Source organism: Sceloporus undulatus, chromosome 2, assembly GCF_019175285.1.
Source record: "Sceloporus undulatus isolate JIND9_A2432 ecotype Alabama chromosome 2, SceUnd_v1.1, whole genome shotgun sequence".
NCBI classification, from domain to species: Eukaryota; Metazoa; Chordata; class Lepidosauria; order Squamata; family Phrynosomatidae; genus Sceloporus; species Sceloporus undulatus.
In genome coordinates this window covers 91,015,019-91,041,424 of record NC_056523.1, presented here as the reverse complement: position 1 = coordinate 91,041,424, position 26,406 = coordinate 91,015,019, and the positions used below count along the sequence as shown (strand labels likewise).

At 41.0% G+C, this 26,406-nt stretch overlaps 1 protein-coding gene across 3 annotated transcripts in view; it reads left to right on the top strand.

Moving 5' to 3' along the window:
- Positions 1-21,287, top strand: part of NDST1 (N-deacetylase and N-sulfotransferase 1) — a 43,171-nt gene extending 21,884 nt beyond the window's left edge. For 2 of the 3 annotated variants that reach the window (XM_042451083.1, XM_042451081.1), the window contains 9 exons: positions 1,308-1,436; positions 5,060-5,242; positions 6,449-6,545; positions 7,194-7,317; positions 8,684-8,858; positions 11,068-11,238; positions 13,124-13,233; positions 15,364-15,466; positions 17,522-21,287. In XM_042451083.1, the coding sequence (XP_042307017.1) occupies positions 1,308-1,436; positions 5,060-5,242; positions 6,449-6,545; positions 7,194-7,317; positions 8,684-8,858; positions 11,068-11,238; positions 13,124-13,233; positions 15,364-15,466; positions 17,522-17,641 (1,212 nt within the window). In that variant the 3' untranslated portion in view covers positions 17,642-21,287. The remainder of the gene's footprint in view (positions 1-1,307; positions 1,437-5,059; positions 5,243-6,448; positions 6,546-7,193; positions 7,318-8,683; positions 8,859-11,067; positions 11,239-13,123; positions 13,234-15,363; positions 15,467-17,521) is intronic. The other variant, XM_042451082.1, reaches the window with a different exon arrangement.
- The last annotated feature ends 5,119 nt before the right edge of the window (positions 21,288-26,406 follow it).

Genomic DNA, 26,406 nt, shown 5'->3' with positions numbered 1-26,406 from the left:
AACCCTAAAAGAAAGGTGGGATATACATCAAATAAACAAGCAAATAAGCTATGGAAATATTATCTTTTCTTTGGCCATGCATTGGCCTTCCCCCACCTTGTCCCTTTCACATGTGTTCGACTCCAGCTCCCATAATCTATCCAAAACAGCCAACACAACTGGAAGGCACAAGCCAGTGAATAACCTATGGTTATCACCTTAGTTTTCCAATCTTGACTGCAACATTTGGTGTGAGTAAGGGAAAGGTTTCTTTGGATGTATTATTATGACCTAGTTTTTTCAGTTTTCTACCACTTTAATAATTATGGCTCTATCCTAAAGACTCCTGGGATTTGCAGTTTGGTGAATGTTTGGAATTCCTTCTTAAAGAGAGATAGTTCAGTCCCCTGAGCTACACATCTCAGAATTGTGATGGAGCCATGACATTAAATTGGTATGAAACTGATGGAACAAATTGGTGTAGATGGACCTCGATTAGGCTGCTTGGTAGCTTCCCACAGATCAAGGGCATGAAAGATTCACAGTTCTTATCACCGCTGATATAGCTCTACTGCCCAAAAACAGAAGTAGAGCAAATAGGGGAATTTGGGAAGTGTTTGTATAATGTGAAAGCTCATGGAAACTGGGCACAAATAGAGAACATTATGACAAACAGGAAACAGTCTTCCTAGTCCTGTTTCTTAGATTAGATGGTTGATGGAATCTATGAATAAGTTATCTTTACAGGTCACTAGGCAGCACAGTGTTTATTTTACAGTATGATTATAATACAACTTGTGTTAAAATAAATCCCAGATATATCAATATTTTTTTTAAAAATCCAATGAAAAGCTGGTTTGCACCAACATTCAAAATGAAACTCGTAAATACCAGTTTCCAAACGCCTGGGAGAATTAGCTTTTCTTGCTGTGGTAGGTTTTCTAAAATCTCTTAGAAAGATGTTATGCAAACCTATTGCCTTCACGGAGGCATTGGATGGGATGTTCTGGTCTATATGCTCTTCTAGAAGAAACATGTTGGTATAAGATTTGCTGTAATGATGCAGGGTGGTTTAAAAAGTATGATGCAAACCCAAATAAGAACAGGTTTATTTTTGTACTATTTTTTTAATCACTCGGTACTATGTAAAACAGCTATAGAGGATCTATCATTTAAAAGAAGATAGTATTGGAAGGAAGATAGTACTGGGCAGTCTTCCATGATTCTCTAAGAAATGGAGAAGACATTGAACCACCTTCTCAGACTTTGTGACTGGAGTTCATTCTCGTTGTAAAATCTTGTAAAAATTTGTCATTCTTTCTTGTCAGGTTCTCCCACGACAAACATGTGGCTTGTTCACTCATACCATATTCTATAATGAATATCCTGGTGGTTCCAATGAACTGGATAAGATCATTAATGGAGGCGAACTGTTTCTGACTGTGCTACTTAACCCTGTGAGTGTTACTTCAAGAAGAAATGGAAGAGAACCTGGCGGCATGTAGAACAAAAGGGTGGGCACAACAGGAACTGCAGGTCACATGTGGCCCCAGATTGTCCATGTACCCCAACCTTTTGTAATAAAAACACTTTTTGGTGGGTTTGTTGTTATTGTCATCGCTGTTGGAGAAGAGGCCCCTACATACCATCTATGGGTCATGTTAGGCTTTTCCAGGCTGTTTTGAGGGACATCTGACTTATTTTAGGCCAGGGAGGGGCTTTTCCCTAATAACTCAATTATCTCCTGACTGGAAAAAAAAGCTCCTGCTTGCCCTAGATGAGATTAGGGGCACCTCAGAATGTGGTGAATTTGCCTCTTGCAAAAATACCTGCCCGAAAGATATGCAGGAGGACATTTTTGTCACAAAAACGTATTAAAACAATAAATTTCACCAAAAAGCTGCATGTGTGGAAGGAGATGTATCCCTCCCAAGTCCTGTGGAGTTTGTACATAGTCTATGGACCTGGGATAGTTGTCCATCCCAATATAGAATCTCTCCATTGTTGTTTATTTTTTACATGGAATCTTGGAACAGTTCAATATTCAGACAAAAAAAGGGGGAGGGGGTGGAAGAATGCCATACATACATACAATAAGATCACTGTGATGACGCTTACTGATTTACAGTCTTTAGGATACCAGTATGTGTTTGAGGTGCAGGTTAGATTAAAACAGCCTAAGGATTAGCTCACTAACTACTGAGACTGCATAGTGTTATAACTTTAGAAATTTTAGTCAAAAATTGACCCAATAAACCTGGATTGACTTATCTGCGAATCAGTGTAAATATTGTACTTTAACTCTTATAGAAAAAAAGGGAATCATCCTCTGGTAAAAAGCAAGGGTATAATCTGTCCTGGAAGCATTGACCACACTCTGTTCTCTCATCCATTCTCCCTTTAGTGTGAGCACAAACAGTTATGTCTGCTGAAATTTTGGAGGTTCTTTGGCATTGTTTTCTTTGGTTTCATCCTTTAGATCCTTTGTTACATGCCCCTAAGTTTTGTCCTCAACTTATCCATGGGTCATATCAAAATCCATAGTTTTGGCCCCAAAACCTACCCTCGACTTATACATGAAGTCGACTTATAGTCGAGTGTATATGGTAACCAAACCACAGTCAAGGGGAAAATATGCCCGTATTGAGTCCCTGCTCAAGCATAAAAACCCATTGGGTGAACCTGAGCAAGTCACATTCTCTCACCTCAGAGGCTGGCAATGGTAAACCCCCTCTGAAGAAACTTGCCAAGAAAACCCTACAATAAGTTTTCCTTAGGGTCACCATAAGTAAAATTGACTTGGAGGCACACAACAACAACAACAACAACTTCATTTGAAATTGATCAGAAGCTAGAAAAGCTTTACAGGTGTATTACACTGAAACAGTGAGCCATAACATCTTGGTTAAATTGGGATTACAGTACTAGCTTGCTATGCTTGCTGAGTAACTATGGACAAAATCCTGGTCTTGAATGTTATCAGTCTGCTGTAATTTAAGAATGCTTGGGAGACATCTAATGGAGTGCTGTATGCGACATCACTGTTGTGTAAGATTGCTCAAGCAGGTCTTTATGTAGAAATCCAGGGTCATTGAGTACAAAATGATTGAGCACCCTAGCTTTAGAAATGAACTTGTGTGTGAATGAACTTTGCCTCTTTGGATTCTAGGAAGGCCATGTGATTGACACCAAGAAGTAGTCAGGCACACTGTCTCAGTGGGTATTTTTTCCATACAACCAATCCAGAATAGACAAACACTTCCATTTCCTCTCCAGATTTCTAAGCTTTCTTCCTCATTGGTTCTTGCTTCCTTTAGAATTGTTCAGCTGTATTTCACCCTCCCCCCCCCCCTTTTATATTGTCCTGAGCTAGGAGATAGGCTTATGCATCAGGTCAGGTCACCCTACTTGTGGAGAGCATTGTTGTGTGTCTTTGCCTGAACTGATGGCATTGTAATGTTTGTTTCTGCTATATTTATACTGCCAGTCTTTATTTAAAACACTTTCCATGCAGTGAATAAAATTTACAAAGTCAATATACAAAAATGCCAAACTCTCCCAACATAGGTTGGCTGTTCCAACAAGAGTAGATCGTATTGTTGTTGTTATTTATACTCTGCCTTTTATACTTAATTCATACTCCAACTTTTCCTCAGAATTAGGACTATGTTGACATTGCATCCAGCAATGGATTCAATAGGTATAGTCTAATTATTAGCACTTGGAGTTAGGCCATAGTGATTAAGAACAACTGGCATTACAAATTGTAGCAGTGTCAGTATATGTCTTATATTTGGGAGGGGGGAGGAGGATACATATTTGAGATCATCTAGTCATTGCCAGATGGAAGTTTCCAAGGCAAGGCATAACCAAGGGGATCTCTGAAGATGAATATGGTGTTGGGCAGGCGCAAATGAGTATAGGTCATTTCGTAGGTTTAGTGATCCCAAACTGTTTGCAACTTTATAAGTCATCATCAAAATCTTAAATCTGGCATGTAGCAAATTGGCAGCTAGTGTAGATTGCTTAACAATGGTGTTACATGTTTGTGGTAGGCCCAGTGAAGACCTAATAACTTTCTTTCTAGATCAGAATGACCAGAGATGCAAAAACTGTTTTAAAAAATTAGTCGTTTTTAATTTGGGGAAAAAGAAACTTTTACTGCAATTGCTAAGGTACTCTGCAAATCAATGGATTTGCCTCTAGCACGATGATTCTGCCCTTATTTCCTTTTTGATGGTAGTAAAATATAGTTTGGGTAATGAATTAAACCATAAAGACTTATTAGATAGTATGGATGTTGTAAGGGGGTGTTTTAGCATTAGGACTTTTTTTCCCCTGAAGCAAATAAAAGTTAAAAGATAGGATTATCCCTTGAATTCATTTTTGTTGGCTGTGAATTCAGAATACACGAAATTAGACATTTTGTCCATGTATCATATAGTTGAGAAAGGTGTTTTGTCATAAGATGTGGTGATGACAAATTTACATGTATTTAAAAATGGGTATTGCTGCTGTTTTAAAAATGATAGGAATATGGTGGTGAGAAACACATTTTTTAAAATGATTGTGCCACATGATAGCTAAAAATTGATCTTCTATACTTGACAATATTTTTACCCCTGATTATCAGCTCCAGGATACAAACAGCCTGGCCTTTCTCTGTTAAGATCATATTTGTACATTTCCTCTGGGTGTTTTGCTAACAACTGAAAAATGGTAGTAGACCTTAATACAAGACCATGCATGGATTGTGATATAGTTTTGCCAGCCCCATTTTGTCTTCCCTGTGTTGACCCCTGTGCAAAGGGATGCAGCGTCATAGTTCACAATAGAGCAAGTGCCGCCCTCCAGAACTTATTGAATTGCATTATTGTTCAGAGTAGAGTATGTTGGCTAGGGCTGCTGGGAGTTGCAGGGCAGTACCTGGAAGGGCAATCCAGGTCTAGAGCATATGAATCAATGTTTACTATTTGAACTCAAGGCTTTCTTGAATTGCAGTGCTGAGTGAATTAACCATACTGATTGCCCTTTTTCCTGTCATCCTCTCCATCTCTCCCTGAACTCCCCTGGTCTCCAGATCAGTATCTTCATGACTCACCTCTCCAATTATGGGAATGACCGTCTTGGTTTGTACACCTTTAAACACCTCGTCCGCTTCCTCAACTCCTGGACTAACTTGAAGTTGCAGACACTGCCACCTGTGCAACTAGCACAGAAGTATTTCCAGATATTTTCAGAGGAGAAAGACCCTCTTTGGCAAGTATGTGTATTTATTGCCTACTTTGGGTCCGGACAATCAGAGATATCAAGTAAATTTCCATTGTCTTTTTGATTCTTTTGAAACCAGACCCAGTAGTTGTATGTTATGTAGAACTCTGTAGCCCACGCAAGGGTGAAAACTTGACAGCAGTAGTGCAGCAATATTAAAATGCAGCAGTATTAAAATTGTGTCCTTGTTCCCCTCCTTTCTTTTGTCCTTTGTCTCAGCCCACACCAATATTGGTTGCATGCCAAATCTGCCCATAGAGGCAGCCATGGGAGCATGTAAACCAAGATTGTATGGATCTCCTATTTTTCACAGGACTTATTCCTCATTTCCTGGGGAAAGCAGGGCAGTGTGCCCCTGTTTGAAGAATGTTTTTCTTGTAATTCTAAAATAAGGAAACCAATGAAATGTTAACTGTGGGGTACAAGTTAGGAAGTATTGTAACAGTATTTCCTGTTAGCTGAAAAGCATATAACCATCTTGCTGGCTTTCAAGGATCTTCTTCAGTAAGAACCGTTTCTTTGTTTGTGGCATAAAAGCAGTGGTGTAACACATGGTGTCACCCCTCAGTCCACCCCATTGACCTCTTCCTCTTCCACACCATAGAGAATCCTTACGAATGTTTGTACTAATATTACTCAAATTCTAATTCCCATGTATTGGTAATATATGTATTGGCAATAGACATTGAAGTCAGAGGACTACCTTTACCTTTTAATAGGTGTGTAATGTAATGGAAATAGTTGTTACATAAACAATTAGCACAATTAAAATCATACTTTTAAATTACAATGTGATACACACAGCCTAAATGTATTTACATATATATAGTTCTGTGTACTTAAAGTGAAAATTTTGTAAATTATAATGTTTTTACAGAATTTAAAAAAAATATTATTTTTTTAAAAATCAAAATTAATTTTTTGAAATTTGAAATTTTAATTTAAAAAACCTCAGGTCCTCTTCTTTCTCCCCCCACTGAGCCTGACTCAACTCACACCATCTGTTCAGCCTTTAGATGGGACACGGGGAGGGGGTGCCACAGCCTGTTTCTGTCAAAAGGCAGATGTTTGAGGAACAGCAGAGTCACCCCCTCTTAGGATGTCACCTGGTGCAGTCCACCCCCCTCATACACTGCATGAAAGTCCTCCTTTTCTCAGTCATGTTGTATTTGATCCCCAACACATTCTTGCTTTTCAGGATCCCTGTGAGGACAAACGGCACAAGGACATTTGGTCCAAAGAGAAGACCTGTGACCGGTTTCCCAAGCTGCTAATCATTGGTCCTCAGAAGACAGGTCAGCTTATTCAGTCCATTGATCTGTGTGCTTGCACCCAGATATCCCTGAAGTTATTGTCACATCTTGAGCTTATTGTGAAAGATATCCCTATGCCCAGGATAACTGGCTTTTCCCATTAATCATGACTGCTTGTCTTTCTCTCTGGGCTATTGGCTAGTTTCCTGTCAATGACCAGTGCATACTTGGGTTTAACCTTGTGGACATGAGCTGAAATGTGCAGCAACAACTGGTTGTTGAATTATTTTGCTTTGTAAAGTGCTGTGTAAAGCCTCTAAAAATAAAAATAGTAGTAGTAGTATAAGTAGTAGTAGTAGTAATATAAATGACCTAGAAGTAAGAAGTTGAAGTATTTTTTCCTACCTCTGGGATGTTAGCTGTCAAAGAGACCACCTGTAAATTACAGCCATATGCTGTTGGCAAGCAGGGAACAAGATCCAGAAGGGTAGTTATGGCGTAAATGGGGCACAAGAACAGCACCTAGGTAAGTTGTAGCATCCATCTTGATGATTGACAGTTTAAAACTTTCTAGCCTTTTCAGATCCAAGAAAGGTACTGAAGCTGGAATACAAACTTCTGGAAGAAACTTGGCAGGTGAGAAAGGAGCATCACTTTTCATTACTGTTCTTTTTTCATTTTCATTTGAAGGCACGACAGCCCTCTACCTGTTCCTGGGAATGCACCCTGACCTGAGCAGTAACTATCCCAGCTCAGAGACCTTTGAAGAGATTCAGTTCTTCAATGGGCATAATTACCATAAAGGCATTGACTGGTAGGTTTCAGTTTGCACTAGGGGCTGAATGTGGGACTTAAAGAGTAACCTAACAGAATGGCTAGCAAGCACAAAAGAAACTTGCATTTATATTTTTATGGTGATTGCAACTATGTGCTAAAATTAATAGTGCTACTTGTATTGCTTTGTATTCCGAGCATTCCAAGTAACATCAAATAACTACAGAACTGGTTATACATGTTTCTTTTCCTGTTTCTAATGCTTAGAGCAAGTTTCCATGAAGCTGCCTTTTAAGCATGTTTTATTTTACTGAGTTGTACAAGTGAAAACAAAAGTCTGTTGTGTCTAAGGTGTGTTACACCCTCCCTCCAAAATATCTTTGGGGTGACAGAGCTCAGATCGAATTTTGACCTACTGAAGCTACACCTAGTTCCCCCACATGAGCTACACCCAGTTCCCCCAAATGAATCAAAAATGTCGTGTCTGGATGCTGACTTCTCGTCTTGATTGTTTGGCATTAGTGGAGTTAGACTTGTTCTTTGCTCCCCACCCCACCCACCTCCGTCCAAATCTGTCACTCTTGGAAGGAATCAGGAATGGAAAATCCAATTTTTTTCTCTCCAGATATTTTCCTCAGTGTTGGGGTTCATTGGTAGCGTTCTAGGGGGCATGGAGGCCACAGTGTTCAAGGATGTTCAAGAACTTTTCATCCACTCCAGTCTAATGTTGTACTGTGTGTTTTGTTTCACTGAAAGGATGGTGATCATCTGATCTTCCTTCCCAAACCATGATTTTCATTATTAAAGGTGCATTTGATTGAGATACAGTCTTCTCTGCAATAAATAGCAGCACCATAATCCTTCTCTTTCAGTTCTCTTTCAGTTGTACAATAATCCTCTATGTATAAGCAGCATGAAGCTGACGTTCTGAAATGGGATCATCTTAGCAAGTACATGTTACTTTGGCATGATGACTTTGGTTGTCTGTCAACACTTCACAGTGATATCAGTTTCATGCTGCTTTCACTGCCATGGCTCCATCCTACAGCAGATGCATAGTTTAGTGAGGTACTTGAAATATTCTACAACAGACCAGTAGCACTTATCCACAGGAAATTCTGAATTCCTCACAAAACTATGAATCCCAAGATTCTGTGGGAGCGAACTATAATGTTTTAAAGTGATGGTTATAGCATCATACTTCTGTAAATCAGTATGGCTGACAAACCCTGGATCCATTTGGAATGTTTCTGAAATAAGGGGCCTTTGGTATCTTTGAGTCCTTGGGTTCATTACAAACTGGTGTGTATCTACACAAGTAAGCATTAGTAATGGAACTGAAACAGTTTCTCAGTTGCCTTCATCCAGCGTTATCTTTCTCTTTCTGCCACTGCCATTTCTTCAAGGTATATGGAGTTTTTCCCTATCCCTTCCAATACCACTTCTGACTTCTATTTTGAGAAGAGTGCCAATTACTTTGACTCAGAAGTAGCACCCAGGAGGGCAGCCGCACTCCTTTCCAAAGCTAAAATAATCACCATCCTCATTAATCCAGCAGATCGGGCATACTCATGGTACCAGGTAAGTTGGTTTGGTAGTGGTGGTGGAGTTGGTACCTCTTATTATTATTAACCTTTATTTATAAAGTGCTGTAAATTTACACAGCGCTGTACATACAATATTTTTAATTGGACGGTTCCCTGCCCTCAGGCTTACAATCTAAAAAGACACGACACAAAAGGAGAAGGGAAAGGTGGTGGGGAAGGGGCCTCTCTAGTAGGATAATACATATAAAATACATAGCAATACAGGAAATGATTCAATAAAACAGACAACAAAAGAGTAACAAAAAGCAAGTGACAATTATGCAATGCCTGGGAACGCTTCTCTGAACAGGATGGTCTTCAGCTCCGTTTTGAAGCTGGTTAAAGAAGAGATGGCTCTTGTTTGTGGGGGAAGAAGGTTCCAGGAGTGAGGGGCAGCGAGTGAAAAGGGGCGAATCCGAGATGGGCACGATGAGTTTTTGTTAGGGCATTGAACAATGGAATGAGAGCTGTACTCTATATCTTTTTTCTTTGGCAACCTAGTGGAAAAAAATAAGTGATGCATCAAATTCTGAACAGAAATTGATGTTGCTGTTCCTTGCTGTGCTCTTTTTAATACGTTGTGTTAAAATGAATGGTATGAGATTTGAGTTTTTAAAAATAAACAGTGGACACAGAGACTACCTCTGGTTGTCCGTGATAGCACTTTGAATAGTCATAATAAAAATGCACATGCTCCCTATCATTTATTTCAACTACTGAAATGAATGCTTAATTACAGTCTTGTACATACTGGAAGACATACCCCATCAAGTAGTGGGGCGTACTCCCAGGTAACTGGGTATTGTCACTTAAGTAATAAGAACTGTTATGTTGATCACATTCCTTTTTTAATATAAAACAAAATAAAAAACATTTCTCCCATCCCCCTTTCTGCCAGTGTAGTTTATAAGACCATCTCTCTGATTTTAAACATTTAAAACAATTAAGCTTGCATAATTAGAATGGTTATTACATGTACAAAGTGACAGAGAAGTTTTTTTTAACATGGCAAACTTTTAAAACAAAGCCTTCAGTGGTGCTGAAGACTCTTCACACAGAATCGTACAACCATGCACGTTAAATGTTAAAAAATATGTTAAAAAATCCCTGTCACTTTGTACATGTAATAACCATTCTAATTCTTCCTAAAATGTTTGTGTAACTGTGCAATACCCTGTTAGGTTATAAACCTATTTGTGAAGAACCCGAAGCTACTCCAAGCAATGCATGTATATGTGTGCTTTTCCAAAGATTTAAGAATACCTCTTCAGTGTTTAGAAAACCCCACATAGGCTTACCAGAGTGAAAATTGGAGAGAAGAAAACTCTTCTACTTTTAATGATTGTGTAGAAGAGTGAGTTTCAACAGCTGTTAGTCATTACCTGGTTACTTGACATGCAGCACCTGCTGAAATTCTCTCTTCTAGCAATCAATAAATGAATAGGTGTTCTCAAGTTTTAAGTCTGGCAATCCTAGCAACAACTGTTTCTCACCAACTGTCCCAGTTGGGCAGGGACAATCCCGATTAATTTTCTTTCCCCAATTTCAGCTGCTTTTTAAATGTCCTGGTTTCTTTCTTTTCCTTCCACTTTCCCTTTTTGTCCCTGGCCTACTGCAAACAGAATTCACAGTGCAAGAGTATTTTGCATTCAGTTAATTGAGCATGGGATAGAGGAGAGGAAGGAGTGCAAATTCCCTCTAATACACAGCTATTAAAGGTACAAAAACCGTCTCCAGTTTTCAGTCTGACAATCCTTTGCCCAATTTCAGCTGCTTTTAATTGTACTCACTTATCCCCCTAACATTCAGAGCTCCTGAGCAGTTTCTTCCTCTCGAAATGCTTGGAAATGTTAATTTTTTAGATTACAGCTCCCAGAAACCCTCAGTCACTTTGGACATTGGCTATGCTAGATTGGGAAATTTGGGGATTGGGGCCTCTTGTCTAAAAAGGAACCTCTTCAAAGCCTGTTCTCCTTTTGTATCATTGATAATCCAGCCTTGACTGGTTAATAGGGCTGGACATTTTGGACAGGCTCCATAAGTACTTAAGTTTTGAATTTATATCCTGCCTTTTCCCTGTGTTGATTTAGGTGAGTGACTAGCACATTAGGAAGTCATGTCACTGAAAAATAGTCCTTAGGCTACTACCTCTGTGTTAGTTTTTCTCTTCTGTAAAATGCTCTAAAGTGTTGTCTCTCTCATAGCACCAGCGAGCTCATGATGACCCAGTTGCTCTGAAGTACACCTTTCATGAGGTGATTACAGCTGGGCCTGAGGCTTCTCAGAAGCTCCGGACATTACAGAACCGCTGCCTTGTACCAGGCTGCTATGCTACTCACATTGAACGTTGGTTGAATAATTTCCATGCCAACCAGGTAGGTAATGACTATCAAGTTCTCTGTTCTTCTGAAAAAGCAGAGGGGGGAAGGCTAGCTTTTACAAGTGGGGATGTTTGATATAGCCGATATTGCTTCAGTTTTATATGAGGGAGTCTTCATGGCTGTTAAGACTGATTTGTATTTTTACTGGATTCTTGGCTGATGCCACTTCTGAGTGGCTGTGGATCCTGTGCTATCCTGACCAGGTCTGTAAAAGTAAGGAGCCATGTGAATTGGATAACACACATGACTCTAGCTCACATCAAGATTGCTAACCTTTAAAGGGGAAGGAAGGTTTTTTTATTATAGTCTCTCAGTATCACACATGCGGGATCTACACTTGTGCAGAGCAGCCTGTTAAAACCTTCTAGATAGCTTAGTTTGAGTGGTAACCCACCCCCCACCTCTTTTAAGTACCTGTGATTGGCACTATTTCCTCAGTTTGTTACCTGCCTCAATGGCAGAATCAACCAGAGAATCTCTAAACTTAGCTTTCCACCAGTTTACTCTTTGCTGTGCTTTTCTGGCATGTCATCTTCTGTTAAGCTTGCTAATCTGTTCTCATGTGTGTAAAGCACAGAGACCACAGTGAAGAAAATCAGATTGTTTATTCTTAACTGTTCTTCAAGTGGTCATCTGTGCATTCACAAAGCTCAACCTACCTCCTCTAAGTGGGACATCACTGGCTCTTTATGGTTTGCCACTGTGTCAACTAACTGAGTAAACTCAGGAAATGGTGTTGATCACGGGCATTTAAAAAGGAGGGGGGTTACTGCCAAATTAAGCTATCTAGAAGATTCAGACAGGCTGTGCTGCTCTGTATGCTGCCCTGAGAGCTGTAGATACAGGGCAAAATATAACTTAATAATAATTTAATAACGCCTCCTTCCTTCTCTAGTTCCCTGAAGTAGTCTGAAGTAACAGTAGTAGTAGAGAAGGTGATGATTGATAGCAGGTTAGAAAGAACTGAAGGACTCAGTTCTTCCCCTTGGATCCAAATTAAGAAAATGTCATTGAGATATCTCAGGAATATAAGTGGGTTACAAAAATAACTAGCTGGGACATATAGGCCAGGATCCTGTAATGGCACACCACTTGTCCAACAGTCTCTTGCTCTGTCTGCACTTACAGAGAGGAGGTGGCAGTGGTAGCAGGAAGAGAAGGCTGCCAGCTGTGAGTTGCCTGTTTCTCTAATGCATCACTTCCAGGTGGGAGTAAGTGTTTGTGGAGCCAAGGCAGTATGGGAAGTCTGGCTTGGACAGTGACCACATGCTCTCATGCTGCCTTGGTTCTGTGGACACCATTGCCTGGAAGCCACGGATTTGGCAAACAGGCAGCTCTCAGCTGGCAGCCTTCTCCTGTTTGTACCACTGCCTTTCCTTGGTGCCCCTGCTGTCACCTCCTTTTTAATCACCGCTGGTACTTCTGTCTCCTCTAGTAGTGTATTTATGTCACTGGAGCTATATGATCTCAGCCATTGTTCCCAGTTTGCCATAAAATGGTTGACTGTGGCATTTAGGAGTAGGATTTGTTCATGAATTTAAAGTAGTTACTGACTGTGTGGCTCTTTTTCCCCCCCTACACGGTCCTGTGCACTTGGGACTGAATAAAATAAAAATGGAACTAAACATGCAAAGCCCTGATGTGTTGCTTCTGTTCAGCTCCAGTGAAGTGAGGAGAGGCTGGGTCATTAATTGTTCCTGCTTTAGTCCTTTACCAATGCTGAGAAGAGTAGACAAGCCACCTCTGTTGTCCCAAAAGCTCTGTATTTGTGGCAGGATTTGATTGTTCTTTGAACCAGAGTTGAACCTAAGGAGATAAATTTATAGGACATTTCTTTCTTTTCTGCTTTTACTCTCTCTTTTTCTTCTCCCCCTTTCAGATTCTTGTTTTGGATGGCAAACTGCTACGCACAGAACCAGCTAAAGTGATGGAAACAGTCCAGAAATTCCTTGGAGTGACAAACATCATAGATTACCACAAAACTTTAGCGTAAGTCCTTCCCATCTGTTCCCTTTGAGCCAATTCAGTCTGTGAAAATACATCCTGCAGTCTGTTTGACTCGCTGCATAGATTTTTCTCTCTTGCCACTAAGGAATTGAGAACTTTAGCTTAGGAGAACTGTAGATCACATTCTCTTTTATAAGTGTAAAGACTATTGCAGAGCTTTGATTAATTGCCTGTCCAATTCACTTCTGGTCCCAATACAAAGTGTTGGTTATTACCTTTAAAGCCCTACATGGCTTGGGCCCGAGTTACCTGAGGGAATGCCTCTCCCTATATAATCCGCCCCATACCCTTAGAACAACGGGGAAACTCCTACTTGAACATCCTAAGATGAGACTAGCAACAACCCACCAAAGAGCTTACACAGCGACAGCGCCTACTCTTTGGAACGCTCTCCCAGAAGAGATCCGTTCTAGTGGTACATTGGAAGCCTTTAAAAAGGCTTTTACAACCTATCTCTTCCAGCAAGCATACCCTCCCGACTCTTTTTAGAGAAATATTCCCCAATTAGATTAAGATACTTGATAGCCTATAATTTTGACCATTTAATTTCTTATTTTAGATAATTTTATTGAATATTTATGATTATAATTGAATGTTTTAACTGTTTTTATACTGTATTATGACGTTTATCATAGTTTTACCTGATGTGAACCGCTTTGATCTCGAGGAAAAGCGGTATATAAATAAACAGGTTTTTTTTAATTATTATTATTATTATTAGGTAGCCTGAAATGGTTAAGGATAAGAGAAAAACAAGTTCATTCTAGTTTCAGTAGCAAGTGCATACATTTTATTAAGCACTTCCTGTGCAACATGGATGTCTGGCTATCTGTGGCTGTGAGTCCCTCTGCATGTCGGTTTTCTTCCCATATGTTTTGTTCAAAGTACACACAGTGCATATATACACAGATTGATTAGTGGCTTGACAGCCTCACCCATCCCTTGAGAAGCCATTTAAGGGGAGGCAGTTTGGTGTCGGAACTGTAAGAACAGAAGAGGGGCATTTGTCATTCACCTCTTCTGAAGTACATTCCCAAGCCCCTCTCTCCTCCTTCCAACATACTTCAGCCATGTGCATCTGGATACGTGGGTCTGAAGTCTTCCAAAGCTCTTGAGGGTGTGCATGAGATTATTTAGAGTGACGAAGCAGTGAATGGAAACAAGGTTAAGATCCTGTCTTATAAACACTTCCCCATTTTCATAGTCTCTCTCTCTCTCTCTCTCTCTCTCTCTCTCTCTTTTTTTTTTTTTTAAACGAGAGGGGTGCGTTGAGCTATTTTTTGAAGTGTTTGCATGCAACAATGTAGTTGGGCTCTTCAGAATCCTCAGAACTGTTCTCACATCTAGAGTTGTAGGCTTGATGGATGTAAAGCAACGCATGGCTGATGGATAAATAAAAATAATTGGACTTCCATCCTCCGAACCAATTGCACTTATAAGTATAGTAAGCATTCATGGCTTACTATAAATTTTACAATTTTCATTCCAATAAATGTAGTAATTAATCATTTCATCTATTTCTCAGTACCTCTTTAACAAATAGCTTCTTTGGAGGGAAGACTATAAATGATCCTTGTAGATCAAAGGGTTTTAGGGACTTAAACTTTAAAAAGAGCACACACTCAGAATTTAATATTTTTGTAAAAGCTAATTGTAAATGTGCATGTGTGTCACATTTTTGAGACAGGATGAATAAGCTCCCAAATTAAGCACAAGAAGTAGTGTGACAGATCCTGCATCTAGTGTTTCCTAAACCAATCAGTCAATTAATTTATCAACCATTCAATCAATCTGTGATACTGCCAGAGTTTAGTAAGAAGCATGGTAATCTGTCCCTCTCCCCTCCCTAGTTTCAACTGCCATTTTTGATAACCTTTCTCAGTGGATCAGCTTGAAACAAAAATACTAGAGTGAAAATTAATGAACTAGATTCACAGAATCCTTCTCTAGAAAAGCAGGACAGATATTGCAGGTTGATCTCCACTGATGTTACCCAATGTAAAAGGTGTAGTTATAAAAACTACTACTTATTCCAAGTTCCAGAGCAAAAGGGCAAGGACAGTTGGGTATCAGTGTTTGCTCATGCTTCCTTATGGCTTGTTGTTTTTGTAGGTTTGATCCCAAAAAAGGATTTTGGTGCCAACTACTGGAGGGAGGGAAAACCAAGTGCTTGGGCAAAAGCAAAGGACGGAAATACCCAGAGATGGATTTAGATGTAAGTATTTTACACCTTGCAGTCATAAGACTAGAACTCTTCCTTCTCATGACCTTTTGGACTTGTCGGGGTAATTGATGATGCAACTGCTGAACTGGCTCATCTGAATTGTGCAGAACCTCCAAGGATCATCGTGAAAGATCTCCCATTGATATCAGGCTTTCTCCCAGTGTGAGTAAAGACCTGTTTACCGAGACATTTTCTTGTTTGGTAAGATTTTCTGTTACCCTGATTTTTATTTAGTTGCTGAGTTTCACTGATTTTACTTTTTTAATGTTACTAGTTTTAGCTTTTTTTTTTTTTTTTGGATCTCTTTTTATTGAAGCCGTTTTGAGATTTTAACAAATGAAAAGCAATATAGAATTGTTCTTAAATGCTTTTCTGTAAAAAAAGGAAACAAATGCTTCACCCTGGAAAGACTTTGTGCCATTGCCAGAAACATCTGATTGTGAAGGATATAGGCTGAGCCAGTCAGATGGATTCTTCCCATCTTAACATCATAAGCAAAAGAGAGACAGATATAACTGGTCATGCTCATGAGCCATTTCCAGATTGGCAGCTGGAGTGGGAAGAAGTACATGATGCCTATGCAATTCCTTTGTTATGAGGCTTGCTGCAGTAGTATGGGTCTCTACCACCCAAACATAGCTCCCATGGCGGTAAATGAGAATAGATTCAATGCTGGAATGCTTGCCTGGTTTTGAAACAACAGAAAGTGTTGCCTTCACTCTTCTACCTTCTGACAGAAAAACTGTAATTGTTCCACGTGATTTTAGGGCTGCTTCACATAAAGCAGTATTTAAAGTTGTACCATGCCTCAGAAAAAATGGCCTGTTACAGACTGCCAAAATAAAGCTGCTTCGGGTCTCTTTGGAGGTATGCTATTTAAATGATGAATGGGTCCTAAGAGTCCGGAGGTCGCGCCAAAGCCACACTCCATTCCGAAGCACTGGAGTGCAGCTTTGGTGCAGCTTCCGGATTCTTAGGGTGCATGCATCATTTAAACAGCATACCTCCAAAGAGACCCGAAGCAGCTTTATTTTGGCAGTCTGTAACAGGCCAATGGCTCATATTACAGGGAATTGTAGTCAGTTGCTGGTTCCTGTTGAGTGCACCTTTTAGCAAGCCTAAGCTTACCTCTCCATCAGGGCCAGAGAATCCTAAGTCCTTCCATTGATTGTTGAATTCCGTTTCCCATTGTCTGCTGCCAGCCTGGCCAGTGGTAAGGGATGGTGGGATTAATAATCAATCTCTGGACGGATACAGATTACTTTTCCTTTCTCAACATAATGCATGAAATGGCCCTTGAAAAGGGGATATTATGAGAAATCAAATGAACGCGTACCAAAGTGGAAAATCTTGCTAGATATTCCACAAGCAGAATCTGAGCAGGTAAGGTGCAGACCACCTGGCCCAGTTTCATTTCAGCAGCCCAGACTCAGTCAGCCAGTCCTTGTCCACAAAGCTTTGTTTGGGGTTAACCCAATTGATGGTGGCAGCTTCTTAGACAAGGACTTGGTGGGACTCTTGTCACTGCACACTTCTTTGAATGCTCAAACACATACACAGATTTTTGCAATGTTTGGACAGTTGGGTGCAATTTTTCTGCCCAGGATTATGGGGTTGACTGCAAATCACATCATCCCCAAGTCACTGGCATTTTCTTGCTTAGTGCTATAGGAGATGTAGTTCAGTCCCATGTTCCTGGTAGGAAAAGGAACATTGCATAGTATTTTGCTTAGTATTATGAAACTTTGCAAGGAACGTGGAGGAAGAGTGGGCCTCCAGATAGGTGCCTTTCTTGGAACTTGCAATTTTGGCCTAGTTCTCATGTGCTTTAAGATGGGCTGGTAGGTGAAGCTGGAGAAATCTAGCACTCTTGAATGGCCAGCTTGAGCATTAACACACCGTCCCCTTTTCCAAAGTTTCTGTGTTGGAGGCTGCTGCTTGGCCATTTTTCATACACGTGATCCCCTCTGATGTAGGATGTTTCTTGCATTATACAGTTGTATCAGTAGCATTTCACTACCCTTTCTCTTTTTCTTCCTATTACAGTCACGAGCATTCTTGAGGGACTATTACAGGGACCACAACATAGAGCTATCCAAGCTACTGTATAAAATGGGCCAGACACTGCCAACGTGGTTGCGGGAGGAACTCCAGAACACTAGATAACCACTTTGTATCTGTTCTGTATTGAGCAATAGTAGAATGAGTCCATGGTGAGGATCTCAGAAGTGTACACCAAGCCAAAATGTTGTGCTACAGTGTGGGATATGCAACCAGGGAAGAAGCATTTTGAGCAATACCCACTCAAGGTCATCCGGCAGCAAAAGGAAAAATGGGCCTGTGAAGTTAACATTGTAGCTTGGAAGAAATCAGCCACCTGAAACCTACTGGAGCTGAGCGCTTGCTATTGCCTAGAGGCCAAACCAGCATTACACAGACCTCTTCCACTTTGCCCAGGAGCCATGCTTTACTGCTAGAATTGAGGCTGTCTCCTAGTCTATAATGCCACTTCTTGGTGAAGAGAATCCATGAAGGATTTGCTCTTTTCTCCACACTTCAATCCCAACACCTGATGTAGTATTACAGTAAGAAATCTCCTACTGCTCACATGGTGGAGTTAGGAAAAAGGGATTGAAGGACTTACCACAGGAGCTGATTAGTAATAGTTCTTGCACCGTAAGAGTTAGGAGAAGAACAAGATGAGTAATATGAACTTTGAACCAGATGGAGGCCCTGCTACAAGCACGGACCTGATTATGCAATTTGGACTCAAACCCAGACTGGACTGAGATGGTATTAATGGAGTACACAGTTCTTAGCAAAAAGAGATGTTTTGTTTGTTTACTTTTGTTTTAATACAAGGTGACTTGTATTAAAGACTGGTGCTGGCAATATTTAGATTATTCCAGATGGATTATTTATTTCCATCTTCTTATTTTGGGGGTTGTACTTGGTTGGGTGGGGGAGGAACACGGGTAGGAATACACACACACCTGACAAAATGCTTGGTGCAAAAGAGCTTGCTCCAGAGGGTTAACCTGACATGTCCTTGTCTATCTGCATTTTTAATGTGAGGGAGTTCCTGTGATTGAAGACAAGGGTGGTTTGGTATCCTAGCTACTTCTAATACATATGACCTACCAGCTCAGAACAGCAAAATGGTATTCTAGAAGGTTGTGTCAGCCTTGGATTAATGCCTGCCAAAAAGATTACTTAAGAATAGTGAACCTCTGAAGCATCATAACAACAGTATTTTAGTAACTTCCTTCTTGAGCTTTCTTTTGTGTGTATGTGTGGGGGGGGGCAGAAGCTGGAGTTTGTGTTTCAGGTATTAGGTTTTTGTTTTTCAACCCTTCATCATTGAATGAGAATTGATTAGTTGATCTGCTGACATAATGTCCTTGTATGAGAAGAATTTTAAAGGTTGAGTTTTTCCCCACCAGCTTAGCCTAGTCATCTCTTCCAGTATTTCTAACTGGAGCTGTAACTGGGAAGGTCTGTTAAGACAGCAGCAGTAGTTTGTGAAGTGCCTGTGCATATATAATATTTACAAGCAGGCTGTGGATGGTAATGTCATTCAGATAAAAGAATGAGTATGAGTGAGTTTTTTCTCTCTTTGGGGGATAAATTGACATGTTAACAAGAACAACAAATGTTTTTGTCACTTAATCATTCTTATTTATGGCTTAAGCCTAGGTTGTGTTGGAGGAGTGCTTTGCATATCAGAGGTGGGATTCACATTACAGAGTATAGTTCTTTGGGATCTAAGCTCAAATAGGTCTGGTAACATCAACAGCAAAAGCCTTGAAAGTAAAGCCAGTGGAAGGGACTTGGTAGATCAGGCACTCAAATGTTAAGCATAGAAAATGGAATGAGGAGAAGGGGTTTACTGATGGTTATCTCACCAGATTACCTTTGTGCCCTTGCTTAAGAGCTACCCAAGAGAATCTAGCTGGCCATTGCTGAAAACAATAAGCTGAACTGGCTGGATCCAGATGGAAATCTCTTTCCCCGTTGCTCCCATAAAGTATCTTTCATACTAGCTACAATCTAATGGTTGCCAGACAGATACTGTCTTCCCCTGACACTGTGCCTGACTGCCATCTTGTGGATTAGCCCAGAAAGTGCAGATGGCCTTTAACTGTTTTTTCCTCATTGTTTTTTCAACCGTAGTATCAATAGGAGAGGTGCAAGCAGAATAGAAGCATTTAAAAATCTGAATTGGTGATAATGCTGTTGTGATAATGCCTCTTTTTAAAAATTAATACAGTGTTTCACCTGTGGCCTTCTACACCAAGAGACTTTGAAAATATGCTGGCAGTGAAAAGACATTTTCTCTCCAGGCACATAGTCCAGACAAACCACTTTTCCATTTTGGTAGAAGGAGCATACCAGATTATACTCTGGTACTTTTTGCTATATCTTAAATATGTAAGCAGGCAGGAGATAGATGCATGTGAGTAACTACTGCCAACATGACTCCAAGCCCTAGTGGGGCAAGTGAGAAAGCTAGAATATGAAGATTTTTTAACTTTTCACAATGTGAAAGAAGGCACTGGACCTTCCAAATTAATTGTTATCCTGATTGACAGATGCAAAAGAAGTAGAAACAAATAATTCTTAATTGTTCAAATGCAGTGCTGAGAAGCACTCCACTGACTTACTTGCAATCTGGACAGCAAAGGTATTGTAAATCTGCTAGAACAGAGAGTGTGGGAAGGTCCATATTTATTTGCCACATTCTGATGTGTTTCTATTTAAGAAACCTTTTCTTGGAGAAGATGGCATCTGGGCTTCACTGCCCTCCCAGACATACTGCTGTACTAACTTTGCTACAGCTTTGATTCTCTGAAATAAAGTTTATAATTCAGTTCATCACCTGTGTCTTCAGTTTAGAGCAAGAGATGGGGTTAGTGAATGGTTTCTACATAATATAATATACTTTGCTTTACCAGTGGAATGTAATTTATACAGTACTTGAGCTGGAGACTCCTTAATATTCCAGTCCCATTCCTGACCCCATCTTCTCTGTGGGTTCCCTGCCCAGTGTCATGATGGTTATCACACAGGTTTAAATGATGTGTAAATGGAAATCCTAGCACCATTTGTCTGTTTGAAGGATGCCAGTGAAGGCCCTTAGGAGAGAACTCTAGAAATCACTTTAGCAGATGAACTGCAGAGGGCATTGTTCATTCCCATGTACACCACTGTCTCTATCTTTTTTAAATAATGATGTAGAAGTTTTAATAAATAAAATAAGTAATAAATAAAAATTGTGAAGCTTAATGCTAGCTCCTGAAAAGAGCATTCTACATATGTATGGCATCACATTGCCAAAGAGACAAATGCATAATAAAACAGAACAAATTAAAGTTCTGCAAGCTTACTGTTTGAAAGTATTAATTTGATCTTTTCTCAAATGCTGGTATGATTTAGCTTGCACTGGGTGAAGAGAAATTTGCCTCTTACACTTGTTCAGTTGGTCAGAAATTGTCACAAGGCATCACTTTCCCTAGCTGAGCAAACTTTAAGAAGGACAAATTGTGTTTCATTACAATGTTTTTCCTAAATGAAAGGAGGAGCCTTGGGGGAGGGGGTGTTCATTTTTATTTTTGCATGAGATTCTATATGGTTTCCCATTGGGTGAAAGGTATCTTCTTAGAGGGAGGGAGGAAAGGGGAAGGAATACTTTTAAGAGTCTTTCTCCCATATTTTTAATTGTATTTGAACTCATTTTGGGTTCAGAAAACTGTGTCACTAATGTAAGGTCCTGTTGAACTAACTGCTAATAAAATGGGGTTATCTGTTTTTAGACATTGGCGTGGTTTGTCTGTCTCTCTGTCTCTCTCTCTCTCTCTCTCTCTTTCTCTCTCTCTCTCTCTCTCTCTGAGATACCCCCACCTGCCACCTTTTGGATACTAAATTTGAAACAAATAATCATAACCTTACACTTTAATTTTCAAGGGCTCAGCAAGTCAGTGCATCTTTTTCAATCGGATGGGTAAATTGCAATGCCAGGACAGCATGTGATCCTTAAGGCTGTTTTTGCAGCCTTCAGGTCCTCCAGATTTGGGAGAAAATTGGGGGAGAATTAGCATCCTTTACTGATTGTTACTTTGTATTATATAAATAATTGTTATATAATTTTGTTTGGTATGATATTTTAAGAGTACAGTTCAATGAGACAACAGTTACAGATGGAATTCCCTTTTTTAAAAAAACATTTTTAACAGATGAAGCTATAGTGTCCTATATGGCAAGGAACCCCTGGCTTTATCACTTTATTAGGAGCAGGCAAAGAAACCAATAAAAACGGATGAAAGCACTACCATGAGTAAAACAGAGAAACTTATTTTGTCCCCTAGTCTTCTAAACTGTCAAGCAGACATAATGTTACCCATTATGCTCATATGAATATTAATCTTTGATACATAAGACAGGAAAGTTGTCAGTTGCCAGAGTCTAAAGAATTCATAATGGTCAAATTAGGGTTGGGACCAGGACTCTGTTCATCTTGGAAAAGCCAAGCTTCATTTTATACTGCAAGACTGGTAACTCCCTCATTCCTCCCTCTGCTGACAACAAAATAGTTGCATTAATTGAGAGCAGTGCTTAACTGTCTTGTCTACCTCCACTGAATGGAGACTCTACTAAACTGGCTTAGAATGGGCCATGCCCCATGGTTAGGTATTGTGCTGCACCACCAGCCAGAAAGACTGGCAAACATATCTAAATTTCAAAAACAATAAATATTTATATTTGATTGACTTTGTCCTGTGTATGAAACCCATTGTCTGCATTGTTCAGACCACTTAAGAGCTATTATCAGTACCCAAAGGACACTTCACTTCTGCCCTTTTGCAAGCACATGTTTTTTTGTTTTGTTTTGTTTTAAAAATCTTGCATAAGGCCATGTTTTGTCCTGCTCAGATTAGATCCCTTCACTCTTAGGAGACTGCCCCCCCCCCAGGTTAGGAAGACCTTAAAAACAGACACAGAGACCTGCTGCCCCAATTTCTAGTCATCTTCATATTGAAGGGTGAGAAAATCTATGTGTGTGTCATCTCTACTCTGCAGTGAAAAAATACTCATTTTTCAAAGTCAGAAGTTGATTTCCACCTCTACCATTTTGTTCTCGCTTATGCCAGTCTGCATGATCCCAAGGGCAGAAATATGCCCCCAGATCAACCATGGTTTCCCAACCCTGTTTTAGAGTATGTTAACATTACACTAAAAGTCCTCTGTGGCTTTGAACAAGGGCTTTGACAAGTAATGACACTTTCAGCTGAAGATTGCATTGCCAAAAAGAGTTCATGTACTTTTGGCTCAGAGTTCATTATGTTCTAATGAAACCCCAAATTGTTGTATTAAAAACTCCTATCCATGGCATGAGTTAACTTTTCAGTGATGCACAAAGTTCCCCAGCACATTGTGGACCATAATCCAAATTAGAGGAACAAACTTGTTTCTTTCATAGTGGACCTATTTTTTGGTCTATTACTGGATGTATAGGAAGAGTGAACTTTCCAACTCCAGCATGCTTTGTGGGAACTCCAATTTTCACATGACCTTCTAAAGCCAATGATGATGTCAGGGTATAAGCATCATCCAGCATTTATGTCATAGGAAGGTATGTGCCTTCAAGTCACCTATTAACTTTATGGTCACACTATGAATTTCCAAGGATTTTATTGGCCAAGGAATACTGAAGAGTTGGCTTGCCATTGGCATCCTCTAAAATACAGCCTACCTCAACTGGTGTTATTTTGTTGTCTCCCTTCCAAGTACTAACCAGGCCTGATCTGGCACCTTTAGGTAGTAGTAAAGTAAAACAAGTGTTTAAGTAAGTAGCTAAGTAACTGAGTAAGTTAAACTATGAGTTCAGTTAGACAATGTTTAGGCAATAGTTAACTGAGACAAAATTTAACTCCCCCTAGAGGCCATAAAACACAGGCAATCGTATTTGGCCTTATTATGAACTGACGTGACTCATGGGAAAGACGGTAATGCTTGGTAGAATAGGAGGAAGTAGAAAAAGAGGAAGACAGCTGAATCGATTCAGTGGAGGAAGCTACAGCATTGAGTTAACAACCTGAGCAGGGTTGGCATAAATTTAAGCCAGCTTGTTGGCAAATAACAATAAGTAATTATCAATAACAAAATAATGAACGGGTTTCTTTTTTAGCGAAGTAAACATTGCAGAAATTACACATTAGTTTATTTTCATTCCACTTATGGCATTTGCAGCTTTTATTTGGGTGGAATTTGAACAATGAATACAGTTTTGAACATATTCAGAAGCAGCAGGTTATGAAAAGAATTTTTTTTAGAAGTGTGATCTCAATGGCTGAACAGTTGTGTGAACTCTTAACAAAGGCGTCCTTTCCACCAGGTGGCAGCAATCTCTTGGAAACAAAATGCAACTGCCAGGGAAAAAACAGAGAGCCTATGCCATAACTTTACTTGTGATAATGTACTGGTACAAATAAAACTGTGGGTGTAATCCCACGCAGCTGTCAGTTTGCGTGAAGTGGTTTCTAAAATGTTTGTAGAAATTTTGACTATACCATTTGAGCACCGTGGGAAATGTTGGACAGCATAGCTACACTTTCTCCTCCCTCCTTCTCTTACCTCTGTTTGGTCTATGCAATTTATTTTAACCAACATTCCTATGAATGGTTTGCAGTACAAATACGACTGATACACTTTGCATCCTGATCTGAATTAGTGTTGCTATCTTCTGGGGATGCCCCTTGATTACTTCACCTTGGTTTAAATTGCCTAGAGAAATTCTGTGGTTCTGGGGGTATTCTCAGGGATATGCTGGGAACTGCAACACCAGTGCAAGAAATCACTTCTGGTATCCTACGCCGATCCCTTGGTCAAAATAAGACATGGAGGAGACACAGGGCAGGCTTCCAGGTACTGCACAATACAGGAACGTAGATGTCCGTGGGCTGCATGTAGGCTTGCCATATCCCAGGAACTGGTGGGACTATCCCGCTTTCTGGGAGGCGGGCACGGTCCCGTCCCGCTCTCCCTCAGTTCCTGGGTGGCTGGCCGGCTCCAGGCTTCTGGCCCTGCTGCCTCCCTTTTACACTGCTCAGCTACCCTGCCCCCTATTATCAGGAAGAGGAGGAGCTTGAGCCTCTAGCAGAGCGCGTGCGAGGCAGCAAAGTGAGGTGGCCAGTGGCGAGAGGCCTTCTAGGCCTCTCCACTGCTTCGGGGGGTTGGAGGCCTCCGTGGCTGCTGCCGCGTAGGGGAGGGTTTCTGTGGCTGCTGCTGCGCCGGGGGGGGTTGGGGGCCTCCGTGGCTGCTGCTGCGCCTTTGGCACGGCAGCAGCCACGGAGCAAAGAGAGAAGCCTATAGGCCTCTCTCCGGTGGCAGGGGGGTTGGGCCCTCCTCCTCCTCCTCCTCCTCCTCCTCTTCTGCTTTTTCTTCCCCTCTTCCTCTGTTTCTTTCTCCTGCTCCTCCTCTTCCTCCTCTTCTTCTTCCTCCTCTTCCCCTATTCCTGCTCCTCCTCTTATTTTTATCTTCTTTTTTCCTTTTCTTCTTTCTCCTCCTCATTTTCTTCTTTCTCCTTCTCCTTCATTTTTCTTCTCCCCCCTTCCTTCTCTGCTGCTGCTGTTGTTGTTGTTGTTGTTGTTGTTGTTGTTGTTGTTATTGTGTGCCTTCAGCTCCTTTCCAACTTATGGCAACCCTAAAGAGTTTCCTTGGCAAGTTTCTTCAGGGGGGGGTTGCCGTTACCTTCCCCTGAGAGGCTGAGAGAGTGTGACTTGCTGCCCAGAGTCACCCAGTGGCTTTCCATGGCGGAGCTGGGATTTGAACCCTGGTCTCCCATTGTCCTAGGCCACTACACCATGCTGGACCCTCCACTGCACTTAAAGGTACAGTATTCAGTTATTCTTTGTTATTGTTTACTTTCAAGTTGTTTTCCACTGTATGGAGACCCTAAAGCAAACCTATCCTGGAGTTTGCTTGGCAAGGTTTGTTCAGAGGAGGTTTGCCATGGCTTTCCTCAGAGGAAGCTGAGAGAGAGTGACTTGCTTGAGCTTGAGGTCACCCAATAGGGAGGGAAGTGAACCCTGGTCTCCAGAGTCCTAGTCCACCACACAAAGCTACATCCCAAACTGCTGTCCAGGACCAGGAAGAATGTCAAAATGTCCTCCATTTTCAGCATGCCTAAGAAGCATGCATTTATATTAATGCTTTTTGAATGTATTAATTTTTTGTTTTTTAGTTGTTCGTGTCCTTCATTTACAAAATATGTCCTACATTTGGGCCTAAATTTTGTGCTACATTTGTCCCACATTTTTTTACATTTGTCCTAGTTTGGAGGTTGACACTTATGGCAACCCTAGCTGCATGTTACCCATCCCTGATTTGGTAGCTACATCCTAAAGTAGCCAGCAACTATACCGGTGATGGTGAACCTTTTTGGTTCGCCATGCCGGGGGCGGAGCTTCCACCTTCCGGGGGTGGGGCTGTGTGCCAGGGGCGGGGCCTATGGGGCGGGGCTTTCCCCGTGCCCTTTCCCAGCCTCCAGCTGTCTCTGAGAGACAGAAATTGGGGGAAATTGGGGGAGGGGTGACAGGCGCACGCCTGCTCCTCCTGCCCTTCCTTTGGCCTCCAGCTGACTCTCAGAGGCAGTTGGGAACCAGTAAGGGCCAGTGGAGGGAAGGAGCAATGGGTCCAAGGCCATTGCTGCTCTCTGAGGGGCTTCACCAGACCTGAGGTGTCCTCCGAAGGACAAGTCAGGTCTGGCAAAGCCCTGCGGGGAGGAGGAGGCATCTGCCCACCCTCTCCTCCTCGGTCCTTTCCTCGGCACAAATGGGCTCCAAGGAGCCCTTTCGCACGGAGGAAAGGGAAGCCAAGGGGAAGGCGGCTGGGCATGCGTCCCAGTCCCCTTCTCTTCGGTCCTTTCCTCCACG